At 40.3% G+C, this 14,049-nt stretch overlaps 2 protein-coding genes across 3 annotated transcripts; one reads left to right on the forward strand and one right to left on the reverse strand.

Annotated features, from left to right (window-relative positions):
* Positions 1–1,424: 1,424 nt before the first annotated feature.
* Positions 1,425–9,232, forward strand: LOC128629222 (uncharacterized). The gene is made up of 5 exons (XM_053676245.1): positions 1,425–1,474; positions 3,055–3,253; positions 3,398–3,961; positions 4,928–4,988; positions 7,526–9,232. The coding sequence occupies exons 2-5, from the start codon at positions 3,073–3,075 to the stop codon at positions 7,593–7,595; spliced, it is 876 nt and encodes a 291-aa protein (XP_053532220.1). The 5' UTR covers positions 1,425–1,474; positions 3,055–3,072; the 3' UTR covers positions 7,596–9,232.
* LOC128629221 (uncharacterized) lies at positions 8,755–12,562 on the reverse strand. 2 transcript variants are annotated; one of them, XM_053676244.1, is made up of 6 exons: positions 12,347–12,562; positions 11,448–11,678; positions 10,971–11,300; positions 10,731–10,791; positions 10,140–10,190; positions 8,755–9,887 (listed from the first exon to the last, which is right to left on the reverse strand). In XM_053676244.1, exons 1-6 carry the CDS (start codon positions 12,510–12,512, stop codon positions 9,821–9,823), a joined length of 906 nt encoding a protein of 301 aa, XP_053532219.1. In that variant the 5' UTR covers positions 12,513–12,562; the 3' UTR covers positions 8,755–9,820. The 2 variants fall into 2 exon arrangements, with proteins under 2 accessions (XP_053532219.1, XP_053532218.1); XM_053676243.1 differs by having other exon boundaries at positions 10,971–11,678; positions 12,347–12,560.
* Positions 12,563–14,049: the final 1,487 nt, after the last annotated feature.

Below are 14,049 nucleotides of genomic sequence, written 5' to 3' on the forward strand. Positions count from 1 at the left end.
CCTTTAATATCTGTATACCGTGTTGATATTTCTGTAAAGCTGCTTTGAGACAATGTCTATTGTAAAAAGCGCTATACAAATACAATTGAATTGAATTGAATCTTCGGCTTCTTCCTTTGTGGGAACCCTTAAAGATTTTGATCCCAGATAGCAGACATACTGTATGTCAGTACGGTTTGTGCAATTTACGCCTTTACAATCATGCGGCGGCTTTGTTTACTAGTCCACACAATGTTCAAGTAGAACTTAAGGTTTTTAAAGCTGGAACTGTTAACTGTACGAAGAACCCTCGACACACCCTTTTATTTGTACACCCTTTTATTCAGTGTGATTTGAGGCATCGATAAATAAAAATAAAGTGCAAATACAGGGTTCCTCTTCCTGTTTGAGAATACACACAGCTGAGAAAATATCAAGATGTAAATAAAAAAAAAATGACATAAATACATAAAACAGAAATCTCGATACTCCTTCAGCTGCTAACACAATAACAGACCGACTGGAAAAGTAAACACACGGGTCATCGTTTCCTGCTGAACACGACGCACAGCTTTGCAAATACCAAATGTACGTAAAAAAGTCTTTATGAAATAAATAAAACTATACACATCTCTGAGAATACCTCTTCCGTTATTTAACATGATTTACCAATGTGGTAGGCCTCCGTTACATCTCAACACTCGGCACTTTTCTTTTCCTGGGCCATACCCTGAGGACATGAAGCTTGTAAAGAGGTATGTTCTGGGGCAGGAGGCTTTCCAGTCTTAGAAAGCTCAGCTATTACATACCTGCAGATATTTACATGATTAGACGTAATTAGTGTAACGCAGGATGTACTGTATGGCCTATGGGCTCGGTCAAGTTTCTAATCCAGCCCACCAAATGAATTCAGAATCCGACTTGTAAATTAAAATGGTTTAGTGGGCCGTGATTGAATTGAAAGGTTTGAATAACGAGCGCTGTTATTCCACTGAGGGCAAAATAGAGCCATCTACTCACCTACTGACTCTCCTAAAGATATCCTCATTAACAAATGAAAAATTTGACTCTACAATCATGCCTCGTTCCAAAAGAACCAATTTAGGGGTTTCACATCAACCGATGAGAACACATATGCAATCACAATGTTTTTTTTTTGTTTTTTTTTTTTATTTGTAAAAAAATCATTTTTTTATATGTAAACTATATAGATTTTGCCCCGCCGCTAAACTCTAAACATAGATAAAACCGTGCGAGTCAGAATACAACGGCATGAGTAGCATGGAATAGTTATTAAATATTTGGCTCCATGACAGAAGCTCAGAGCAAGCACGCTAAATATTCCTGAGTTGGTTAAAAGGAATGCAGGCTAACCAGGTGTGGTGTGGTGTCATCTTCCTGCCAACCATACAAACATGAGAACCTGTTCATTATTGTACACAGACGTGAAGACTGATGATCAAACCAAGCCGCTGAGGAGACTTTCGTTGCCTGGGTAAGAGCTAGAACTGAGAGTAAACTGATTTATGCTGTAGGATTTCAGCCTAATTATGAAAGCAGGTTGTTGTAAGAGACTTCCGTCAAATTATCAGTCTGGAATACAAGATTCAGCTATTACTGCACATCATTGCACAATCTGATTTTTCTAATTTATTGGGACTCCATTTCTTAAAATGACAAAATTCCAAAAATGACATATTTTCAAAAATCTAGTATTAGTCGACATCTTGAAAATAAAGAGTGCAATTTACTGTAGTTCAGTTCAATTTGGCCAATTTGAATGCAGAGTATTTCCTTTCATTGTGTTATTTTTTTTTTTAAATTATAAAACGTTGTTTATTTCAAGCTATGAATGAAAGTGATCCTATAAATGAAAAATTCCTAGCTTTTAAATGTGGTTTCAGTCAGTGGCGTAGAGTAAACGGTGCTGACCCAACCGCAAGAGAGGAGGCGTGGGCCTCATCATAATCAGATTTATTCACCCTTCGCATACAAGTGCTATTGTCAATGCCATTTGCTAATCTATCTTCCATCAAAACGATATATACAGTATCTCACAAAAGTAAGTACACCCCTGACATTTGTGTAAATATTTGATGATATCTTTTCACGTGACGACACTGAAGAAATGACACTGTGCTACAGTGTAAAGTAGTGAGTGTACAGCTTGTGTAACAGTGTAAATTTGCCGTCCCCTCAAAATAACTCAACACACAGCCATTAATGTCTAAACCGCTGGTAACAAAAGTGAGTACACCCCTAAGTGAAAATCTCCAAATTGGGCCAAAAGTGTCAATATTTTGTGTGGCCACCATTATTGAGAAATTTTCTTTTACCCATTTAATAACGAGTCCATTATAGGCCACTACTAGGTTCACTGTAGGTAGGCTAATTGTGAAGATTCTAGATGATCAAGGATTGTGATTGGATAGGACACAAGAGATTAGTTGTGATCGGCGGACACAGGTAGACTTCACAGAATAGGCGATAATAAGTACCAAATTATTGTTTGTGAGTGGGGCCCCCCACCATGCGGGGCCCTCCACAGTGCATGCCCAGCATGCCCATCCAATACGCCACTGGCTTCAGCCTTTTGGACCCTATTGTAAATAAAACTGCAGTAATAAAAAGCTCACTTAACCAGTTTGTGTCAGCAATGTGAAGCAAACAACTTGATTTGTTCAGTTTTATATAAATAATGTTGTATGAAGCTGTATGAATGTTAAGCCACCCCTAAATAACTTCAAGCGAAATAACTTTTCATATAAATTAGCACATGTGTATTTCTGAATCAAATTATTTACAAGAACTCTGCATCAAGGGAAAAGAGAAGTCTGGACTGACCTTCTCAGCCCGTTGCCAGGAAAAGCAGAAGGATAATGAATGTATGAATGAATGAATGAATGAATGAACGCCGAATGAATGAATGCTAACGATTCTCTGCAGTCAACTGATTTACTGATGTCGGCTTCATATATTTTGAATGATTGCTATTTTCTGCACCTCTATATTCAATTCATTTGAATCACTATTTCTGTGGTATTTCTGTAATGTGGTAATGTTTGTTGTCCACAGGGAAGAGTGTGTTTTTGCATGTTGGTAAGGAGAAAGTCAGCTTGGTCAGTAGAGATGTTGGCAGTGCTGGTGGTATTGGTGGCGTTGGTCCCCACTTGGAGTGACGGACTCTTGGTGACAAAGTGCGATCTGAAGTCTCAGCTTGAGGCAGCCTTGTCTAATCTGCAAGTAGAGAATGCTGCAGACATTATTGCTAAATGTAAGCTAATTAGACTAATTATTGGCATAGATATAATGCTTATGGTACTCAGGTCAAGCTAAAGACAGGCATCTTCCAGAAAAGTCATAAAGTGACATTGTGCGAGACAAGTGCCTTGAACTGAGCTCTTCTTTTTCTCTGCAGTGGCCTGCACAGTAGAAAACATTTCTGGGTTCAACACCAGTCTTGTAAACAACATTGACCAATTCGACCCCGGAACACTTTTTGTTTATGATGACGATTATCCCTCTGAAATGGGAGAATCAAATACTGCGAGCAAAGACTATGTATTTCATGAAAGCATGCAGGGGACTGAAGAGCCTTTCATTCCATTAGATGTAGTGAGTGAAGACAAGTTCATTCCTGGACAAAACAAGGTCCAACCTGAAGAATGGTTTGTCCCTGTTGATGCGCAAGCCAGGAAGCGGAGGGAAGCGCCATCTAACGATGAAAGGGATGGCTCTGGAGAAGGATCATGGGTTATACCTGTTGAGGAACAAGCCAGGAAGCGGAGGGAAGCGCCATCTAACGATGAAAGGGATGGCTCTGGAGAAGGATCATGGGTTATCCCTGTTGATGCGCAAGCCAGGAAGCGGAGGGAAGCTCCATCAGAACAGACTCTCCTTTATGGAATCTTCCAGCTGAGTGATGTAACATGCAATTCAGGATCAAGCTACAGTCTGGATCTTTGTCAACTGAACTGTAGTGGTGAGCAAAAATACACAATAGCAGCTACTTTGCATGAAAATGTTATAAATCATGATATTTACCATATATACACATTTTACGTGTAATTTATAGGTCTATACAGTCTTAGAAAAAAGGTGCCATCTAGCACGCTAAAGATTCCTTAGGTTGTTTCTCCTAGGGAAGAATGAAAGCTATTACGTAGGACCCTGCACTCTTTAATTAAAGAGTCCAGGTAGGATTCTGAGTGGTGCAATAGAGAAGCATTTGTCCTATCGTCAGGAGATCACAAGTTTTAATCCCGACGATGTCACTGCTTATTCACAGGAACTGGGAGTCCTAGAGAGCAAAATTAGCCATGCTCTCTGTGGGAGGGATGGCATGCTCTCTCTCCCTTGTCAATCACTGTGACACTTGTTGGAGTCTGTATGCAGATAGCAAACAGCACTTTACTCTAAGCATGTTACGCAGCATGAGCAACAGTTCAGGCAGATGTGGTTAGCACGTGTTAGCCTTCACCCTCTCTGGGTGTGGTATTATGGGGAGAACTGACTGGTGGGTGGAAATTGGCAGGTAGGGGAGGAAATGGAGGAGCGGGAGTCCATGTAGAACCCCTTTAGAGAGCTAGAACTGTCCATCCAACCATCCAAAGACCCACAGAAGAACCATTTTTGGAACGTTATAGAATGTGTAACATGGAGGAGAGATAGGCAGGATGCAAGTATGTAATCTCAGTTTGAGACTTATTTAGGGCAACCCAGTATTTGTAGTCCGAGACCATGGTGGGGCTGAGAGACCACATGTAATCAGCAGTTTGTAACTCGGAGAAGTGTATTGTGACAATTTATCACAGTATTGATATTATATGGTTATATTCCCCAGACCTACTTTGAAATATATTTTATCCCAAATATCTTTTGAATCTGTAGTCACGCCTGTGTGTTAACTTTGTCTCATTTAACTTTGTCTCATTTCTCATTTAAAAAGCTCTGACTGATGATGACATCACTGATGACATTGCTTGCTTGATGGGTTTGGGTGAGAAAATGTAAGTTACTGATATTGATTAAACTTCTATTTCAAATAACTATTTTGTTTATATCATCGTTATTGGTACAAAATGGAATCCAGACCTTTGTTCTAAGGAAACTGGACACTGAAGAGAAAGAGTTTTTAATAATATATTCATATACACTCCAGTACCCCTTGCTGCAGAATCAAAAATCCAGGTGGTGGATGTAGCTCCTCCTACCTGGGTGGAGCCAAGCCAATAGTCCAGTGGGTAGGGTTGGACCTGATCTAGCTCCTCCTACCTGGGTGGAGCCAAGCCAAAATTCCAGGGGGTGGGGTCAACCCAGTTTCAGGCTGGATAAGTGCGTTTGTTGTTCCGTGTTGTACAGCGTCTTGTAGGTTACGGGTTAGGAGTTAGGGTCATTGGAGGATCAGGTCCAGCTCTATCCTTTGGACTACTGAGCACAAAGATGTTAAAAATTCATGGAATGACGATTACAAAATATTACAAAAAGCTGTCATATTTCCCCTTTGCTCATTTTTCTTCATTTCGGATTCATCTTAAGTAACCTGGATGTGTGTCAGCAGTTACTGGTAGCTAGTAACAAGTGGGGTAGATTGGGGTAGATTAGAACATCTTATTTGCATTTTTATATATATATATATATATATATATATATATATATATATATATATATACAGTGGGGGAAAAAAGTATTTGATCCCCTGCTGATTTTGTACGTTTGCCCACTGACAAAGAAATGATCCGTCTATAATTTTAATGGTAGATTTATTTGAACAGTGAGAGACAGAATAACAACAAAAAAATCCAGAAAAACGCATGTCTCACAGAGGTCAGACGTTTCTTGTAGTTGGCCACCAGGTTTGCACACATCTCAGGAGGGATTTTGTCCCACTCCTCTTTGCAGATCTTCTCCAAGTCATTAAGGTTTCGAGGCTGACGTTTGGCAACTCGAACCTTCAGCTCCCTCCACAGATTTTCTATGGGATTTAGGTCTGGAGACTGGCTAGGCCACTCCAGGACCTTAATGTGCTTCTTCTTGAGCCACTCCTTTGTTGCCTTGGCCGTGTGTTTTGGGTCATTGTCATGCTGGAATACACATCCACGACCCATTTTCAATGCCCTGGCTGAGGGAAGGAGGTTTTCACCCAAGATTTGACGGTACATGGCCCCGTCCATCGTCCCTTTGATGCGGTGAAGTTGTCCTGTCCCCTAAGCAGAAAAACACCCCCAAAGCATAATGTTTCCACCTCCATGTTTGACGGTGGGGATGGTGTTCCAGGGGTCATAGGCAGCATTCCTCCTCCTCCAAACACGGCGAGTTGAGTTGATGCCAAAGAGCTCCATTTTGGTCTCATCTGACCACAACACTTTCACCCAGTTGTCCTCTGAATCATTCAGATGTTCATTGGCAAACTTCAGACGGGCATGTATATGTGCTTTCTTGAGCAGCGGACCTTGCGCTGGCTGCAGGATTTCAGTCCTTCACAGCGTAGTGTGTTACCAATTGTTTTCTTGGTGACTATGGTCCCAGCTGCCTTGAGATCATTGACAAGATCCTCCCGTGTAGTTCTGGGCTGATTCCTCACTGTTCTCATGATCAATGCAACTCCACGAGGTGAGATCTTGCATGGAGCCCCAGGCCGAGGGAGATTGACAGTTCTTTTGTGCTTCTTCCATTTGCGAATAATCGCACCAACTGTTGTCCCCTTCTCACCAAGCTGCTTGGCAATGGTCTTGTAGCCCATTCCAGACTTGTGTAGGTCTACAGTCTTGTCCCTGACATCCTTGGAGAGCTCTTTGGTCTTGGCCATGGTGGAGAGTTTGGAATCTGATTGATTGATTGCTTCAGTGGACAGGTGTCTTTTATACAGGTAACAAACTGATATTAGGAGCACTCCCTTTAAGAGTGTGCTCCTAATCTCAGCTCGTTACCTGTATAAAAGACACCTGGGAGCCAGAAATCTTTCTGATTGAGAGGGGGTCAAATACTTTTTTCCCTCATTAAAATGCAAATTAATTTATAAAATTTTTGACATGCATTTTCTGGATTTTTTTGTTGTTGTTCTGTCTCTCACTGTTCAAATAAAGCTACCATTAAAATTATAGACTGATCATTTCTTTGTCAGTGGGCAAAGGTACAAAATCAGCAGGGGATCAAATACTTTTTTCCCTCACTGTATATATATACAGAAAATATATCTTTGGTGAGAATGGGACATGTCAATTCTGGCTGTGAGAGAATTTTATGTTATTTATTTATTTAAAGACATCCGAAAGATGACTATGATGATAATATACGGAACATAAAATGAAATATCTAGGCCAAATAAAATGCATACTGGAGTCAAATCCAGACGTGTAATGTCTTTTTATGTGCCGATTCAAGCCAGGTTAAACCTGGCCTAGTGTTAACATTCAGCGCAAACCTTAACGGACCTTAAGACACTGTTTCTGTGCGATAAACACAACACACTCGTCTGTACATGCAGTTTTTAACGTTGACGTGTCTGATGCTTCATCGCTCACTGAGTCTCTGCTGTATTTCACAGGGTGCGGATGATGTTCCTACAGGAGTGTCTGTCAGTGGAGCCCTCAGACTACTTTGCAGAGTGTGGCTGAAATGGCCAGATCATATTGTACGGGACTCAAATGTTATCCTGACTTTATTTTTATGTACTCGCACAATCACACTTACGGTATGTTCAGTAACCGCTTATCATGTTTTTTGTCATGTACTCCAATCATAGCTAACGCTACTTCAAAAGATTTCTGTCCTGTTTATTAATCAGTTCCTTCTCACTGGGAGTCGTGTACAGCTTTATTATTTTTCAGGACAGCAAGGGTTCTAGTTTCTTTTTATATTAAGAATGGTTGTGTTGAGTAATGGGTTGTGGTGAGGTATTCAAGAATGTATATTACAATTTCCTGAATTTTTAATATGCATTTAATAAAGAATGTTGTGCCTATCGTAATGTCACATGCTCTCCAGAAGTAACCAATATATCTCTGTCATTCATTCAAAACAACAACAACAACAACAACAACAACAACAACGAATCTTTGTCTTATAAATCATTCCCTTTCAATGTTACTAATTCCGTTTAAGGTCTATATTCAGGTCGCAGACAAATTCCGAATACAACATTTATACAATCAGAATTTGGGGAATCAGAATATTGTCTTAATCTGAAAAAAGCAATGGGACTGCGGCCTTTAAATAACTCGGTACTAATTCGAATATTGCCAAATTCTGATTGATATCGCAATAGTTATGTGCATGTAAACACAGCCACGGAATAAAGTATGGCAGTGACTTGCACTCTGAATCTCCTTACTTCCTTGAAGATTTCATTAATAATATAAGCCAAGATAGGTTTATCACACATTTAGTAGAAATGTATAAAAATCAACAGTGCTTGTAATTAATTAAATGAATCACTGTCAAAGTGTTAACTCTTTTATGTTTTCCTAAATCATACGAGATTATAAATGATGAATAGGGAAAATTTGTATTCACTTTCTCTATAACATGTGACTATATTATATCCATTCATAAGTGTGGGATTATTGCATTTCATTTTAGATATAAGTTATGCTATAAAGTAGCTCCGTGGAGGGAACAGATAAAGGCCAAAAGATATTAAATCAAATGTGCCTTCAAGCTCTTGCTTGTTGTCTTTAAAAACACACTTTAGTAAAGAAAAAAAAAAACCCCAACAACAACAAACAACAACAAAACAGGGAATTAAATAAAGAATGCTACTAAAGGACCATTAGGTTGAATGTCTTGCCAGATTTTATTCAAACAAAACATTTTTTCATGCTTTTAGATTAGATAAGAAATTTAAAACGAATAGGCAAAGAGGGAAAAAGATTAAATGAACAGCATATTTGTTTGAAATTGAACTCTTATCCGGTTTTATCAGAGCTTTTCTCTCTGTTTTTTCTCAGCTGGCAAAAATAAATCTATGTGTGTGTGTGTGTGTGTGTGTGTGTTCTTGTGTGGCCAAATAGACTATCTAATCCCATTTAATCTGGATCCCAGATAACGCACACACAGGGAAATGACGTCTCACCCACGACACGTGCAACTGGTTTGTTTTAGGTTAAAAGCAGAGTTAATGTCTGTTCTTTATTATTCGCTTTTTTATACTTTCAGACCAGGTGAAATATTCATCCAGCTGCTGATTGTAGTCAGTTGTGTGTTAAATAAATGATGAGTTAAATGTAACTCATCACCCGCAGGTGTCTTTCAATGAAGTGAAATCACACACTACGCGATAAACGACGTTGTGACGACGTCTTCCCAATGAGCCAATGAGTTGCGACGTCGTGCCAATTTAGATACAGTGTTACACTGACAGTCTTCCCTCTGCCTGTTGGCCATCTTAATTAAAAACATTTTATTAACAGAGACGTCAACTCGAGCAGATATGATGGAGGAGACAGCTCTCTTTTCAAACGAAATACACAACAGGGTCTGTATGATAATCATAGTCAGAAATAATAAATTGATAATGAAGTAGACGTGAGAAACAGAAGAGAGAAACACATGGCCAAAGAAGGGCATGCTACAGGTTTAAGCAGCAGCGTTCTCCCGACTCGTTCGGTGCGTTGAAGTGTAATTTAACCCAGGGTTAATGGACTCGATGTAGCCGTAATCTATCGAAAATTACGTGATTATAATTGTTTTTCACAGTGAGACACTGATCAAAATATACTCTAGTTAGGTGGGATTGAATCATTTTAGAAGTAGCCATAAGCTAAGTCAAATGTCAGCAGTTAAAAAGTGAATTTCTTCGAGTAGAACTGAGTCGAGATGTTTGCTAGGCCTGCTGTCTGTTTTAGCAAGTGGAGAAGTACGCCAAATCCTCCACGTTCTTGCACTCCTTCTGGAAGAAATTAGCATACCTGCAACCGAGAGGACAAATGATGAGATTCAGCAAGAAGTCTGGGTTGTTTTTTTTCTAATTGACATAAAACAATTTTAGGAAAAAACTCAAATTTAAGCTGCCCTCACATGTTGTAATTCCCACTGGGAAAATCTGTCTTAAGTGCGCCTATTTCTCCAAACTGGACGTCTCAAAGCTCAACAGATATATATAGAGCAAATATAGAAATGCACAAAGAGCCTCGTGTTCACGTTATGGATATTCTACTCACAATTTGTTGAAAAGTGCTTTATTCGGTCCTGGATTGTTTGCTGCTGACAACCTGTAGTGGTGCGAGACAAAACATTGAAGCAGTAAGCAAGCAAGCGAGCACCAAGTTGTAATTTTACATTGACATTTTATTCATTTATTACTGTGTCAGGTATGATGATAATAATCATTATTATTAATACACAGAGAGGGAGCTTTTCTTTTCATGGTGAATGGTTCTAGCTTTTTAAAACAGGTTTTACTTGGAGCATTTTTCGGAAAGTTCTACCCAGATCCTACAAAGGTTCCCCCAGACAGACCAAGCAGAGAACCGTTTAGGTTGCTACATTTGCCCTTTTCTTGCTAAAATTGTCCATAAATCCATTGTCTGTACCATTTATCCTACACAGATTCACGGGGAACCTGGAGCCTATCCTGGGTTGCCAAACCATCGCAGGGCATAATCGCACACACACTCACACACTCAATCGGCCTACAACGCATGTCTTTGGACTGGAGGAAACCTCCGAAGCACAGGGAGAACATGCAAACTCCGCACACACAGGGCGGTGGTGTGTTAAAACTGTATCAGATTTAATTCATTTTTACTCACATCTTATTGAGGATGGTCTCAACACAGGCGATGTCATCTGTGATATTGTCATCGATCAGACCTTTAAAAAGAAGATTGCTAATTAGAGACTAAATGGTTTCTACAAATCTTATCCACTCTGGTGTTATAGACACAGATGCGTTTCAGTAAGGTCATCTTTAATAGTATTGAGACATGTCAACTGGTGACCGAAACTAAGCCAGGAATATGGACTGCAATGTGATGTTAAAGTGTACTCACTGTCACAGGCCATACTGCAGAGGTCGAGAGAGGGTTCAGACCCAGAGGTGCAGGCGATACGGTCGGGCAGCTGGAACAACCCGTACAAAGTCCACATGTTTCTCTTGTTGGACTTCTCACTGCTTGACCTAGATCTGGATCTCTTTCGGCGTCCTGCACCACTGGATGAGTCACTGTCTTCCTCACTGGACTCCTCACTGCTTGACGTCGATGTGGATCTCTTTCGGCGTCCTTCACCACTGGACGAGTCACTGTCTTCCTCACTGGACTCCTCACTGCTTGACGTCGATGTGGATCTCTTTCGGCGTCCTTCACCACTGGATGAGTCACTGTCTTCCTCACTGGACTCCTCACTGCTGGACTCTGCAGACCTGCCCTTGCGTCCTCTATGACCGTGTCTGCTGGATGAGTTGGTACCTTGGGGACGAGTGACTGGATGAACCGTTGAAGAATTGAAATTAGGTTTAGGCACCTTGATGTCTTCCTCACTGGACTCCTCACTGCTTGACGTCGATGTGGATCTCTTTCGGCGTCCTTCACCACTGGATGAGTCACTGTCTTCCTCGCTGGACTCCTCACTGCTGGACTCTGCAGACCTGCCCTTCCGTCCACCACGGCCTCCACGGATGAAACTATGAACGTTAGGTCCAATGACATGATTGATGGCGCTGGTGTTGAAGTGAGAGCTCAGCTCTACATGGCACACAACTGTAAAACGTATGGAAGAGATGTTCAACAGCAAGCAACAACAAGAAACACTGCAGTATTTGACTAGGCAGAGGAGAATTATCAGACTGGACCGAGCTGACAGAAAGACTACAGTAACTCAAATAACCACTCCTTAAAACCATGGTGAGCAGAAAAGCATCACACGTCAAGCCTTGAGGTGGATGGGCTACAAAAGGCAGAAGACCTCATCGAGTTCCACTCCTGTCCGTGGGCACAGACTCACTGAAACTGGACGGATGAAGATTGCCAGTTTTGGTGAAAACAAATAAAGTGGTTAGTGAATGTATCAGCAATCATCTGGACACTTTTACAGTTAAGTAGGGAAAAAGCAGTTATTATTTTTTGCTTCTACAGCACCCACCTGGAATATTTTCTAATGAATTTAGTTCTATAAAGTTTGAGTTTTTCTCCAAATATAACATTTGGCATTTCTAGCAACTCAATGCCTCTAATACACTCTCATGGTAATAAACATGGCCTTAGTTTGTCCTGCAAGCTTCATGTCAGTCCCCCATAACTTTTAGTTGGGTCCTACAGGATCCCAGTCCCAGTGAACACCACTACACTTAAACCAGAACTAACACTAATGTCAGACACTATAATCACTTACACTGTAATCAAGTGTGTATGTTTCATGTTTTACTCACTCTTGGCCACCAGGTCGGTGATCTGGTCCAAAAGGTTTTCAGGAAGAGTTGAGTTCAGTTTGTCCCCCAGTTCACACTTGTTCATCACCACGCCGTCACTCGCACCTAAAGCCAGGAACAGCACGACCAACGCCGCCAGCATCTCCACACCAACACGGACCTTCATATTGCAGTCTTTGGGTCTCGTTAGTATCTTGTGTAGGTTCTGCGCCTCTTACCTATCATATATATAAGCCAGCCAAGTCCCTTAGGAATGTCTCAATTTTATGCTGAGTCAAGAAACTACGTGCGTTGTGGACAGAATGTAATAGTTTGTTCCGGTTTCAGGTTTCAAATGACGAAACTGTGTCTAACAGCACCAGGAGGAAACAATGTCCTGTATCGGTGTCTGGGTGTTATTTTTCTGGAAAAATGTCTGCTTTTGTATGGTGTCCAGTAAAAAAAAAAAAAAACTGGAACAATGCTGTTCTGTTAAAAGAAGTGGTAGTGTGTGAAATATGAAACCTGTAAGCATGAAAATATGAGACCTTAGCGGAAAGGTCAAAGCTTTTTTGGCTCGAAAATTGGAGCTTGGCGTAAAGAACAAAATATTATTTATACGTCTAAAAACGACTACGGTGTGAAAAGGGACAAAACAGGGATGGGAGCGAATCATGTCACAAGACGTCCAGTCTTACAGAGACGAGCAAAGTGTACACATTCGCATCCCCACGCTTTGAAACCATGAAATTGTTGTAAATTTTCAGCTGTAGAGATATTTAATTATTATTACAAGTAACAAAACTGTCAAAAATGTTTGTGTTCAGATGTTAATCATGAACTCATAAAGACTGTATTTCTGAATGTGCTGTAAATGTTGACCCTTATTACATTCACCTCTTCTTTTATTATCATCCCAAATTTCTTGGAGAGTTTTCCTTAGTTATTATTATTTATCTACTCTTTGGTCACGTCTTCGCCTTTCCTCCATTTTCCCTCGTTTTATCCCATCGTCCAGGTCTGTAAAAGGTTAGTGTTTTCTTCTTTAGACCCTGCGAGAGCTGTTTCCCAGACTGCCACTGAGTCTTAACTGCTCACAGTTTTCAGTATGTTTGAATTTCTCCTGACTTAATTAAAACTTTAAGTGAACTCGAGTGTGATCTGTTTTCAGTAATTACACCCTATAATAAGGCACATAAATTAACTCGAGTCTAGCGATGGAGATGGAAAGTGTTGAGGTTGTTAATAAAGATTGAAGTGCTGACTGAGACTGTAATAATGTAATGTTTACACTATATGCTTTAACGGGGAAAACAGTTACATGAACACGGCATCTGTTTCGTGGATGAAACTGTAAAATGGGGATGAGATTCGGTTCGTTTCACTCAGAAACCAAGAGTCATGCGGACGTTCTCGATCGATTATAATTAATCACTGAGTAAACACGGACCCGCAAATCATTTGAAATAAAGCAAATGGGGGAAAAAAAGAAACTCTCACACGAATTAGTATAATAAATAGTAAAACAATTCGAATCTAATACTCCCGGAACAGTTGTTACTTTATTAGTAAATAAAAATCCTTTCGTTTCATCAACATTGCAGTTATATTAGTCAAATGATATCTGTGTTGTTTCCTTGACAGGGGAGGAGAATACCATAATTGTACGTTGTTATTATACGTAGGTATTATTTTGAAGTAGGGTCAGTCCATCTCAAGCGGTC

Source organism: Ictalurus punctatus, chromosome 26 (genome assembly GCF_001660625.3).
Source record: "Ictalurus punctatus breed USDA103 chromosome 26, Coco_2.0, whole genome shotgun sequence".
NCBI classification, from domain to species: Eukaryota; Metazoa; Chordata; class Actinopteri; order Siluriformes; family Ictaluridae; genus Ictalurus; species Ictalurus punctatus.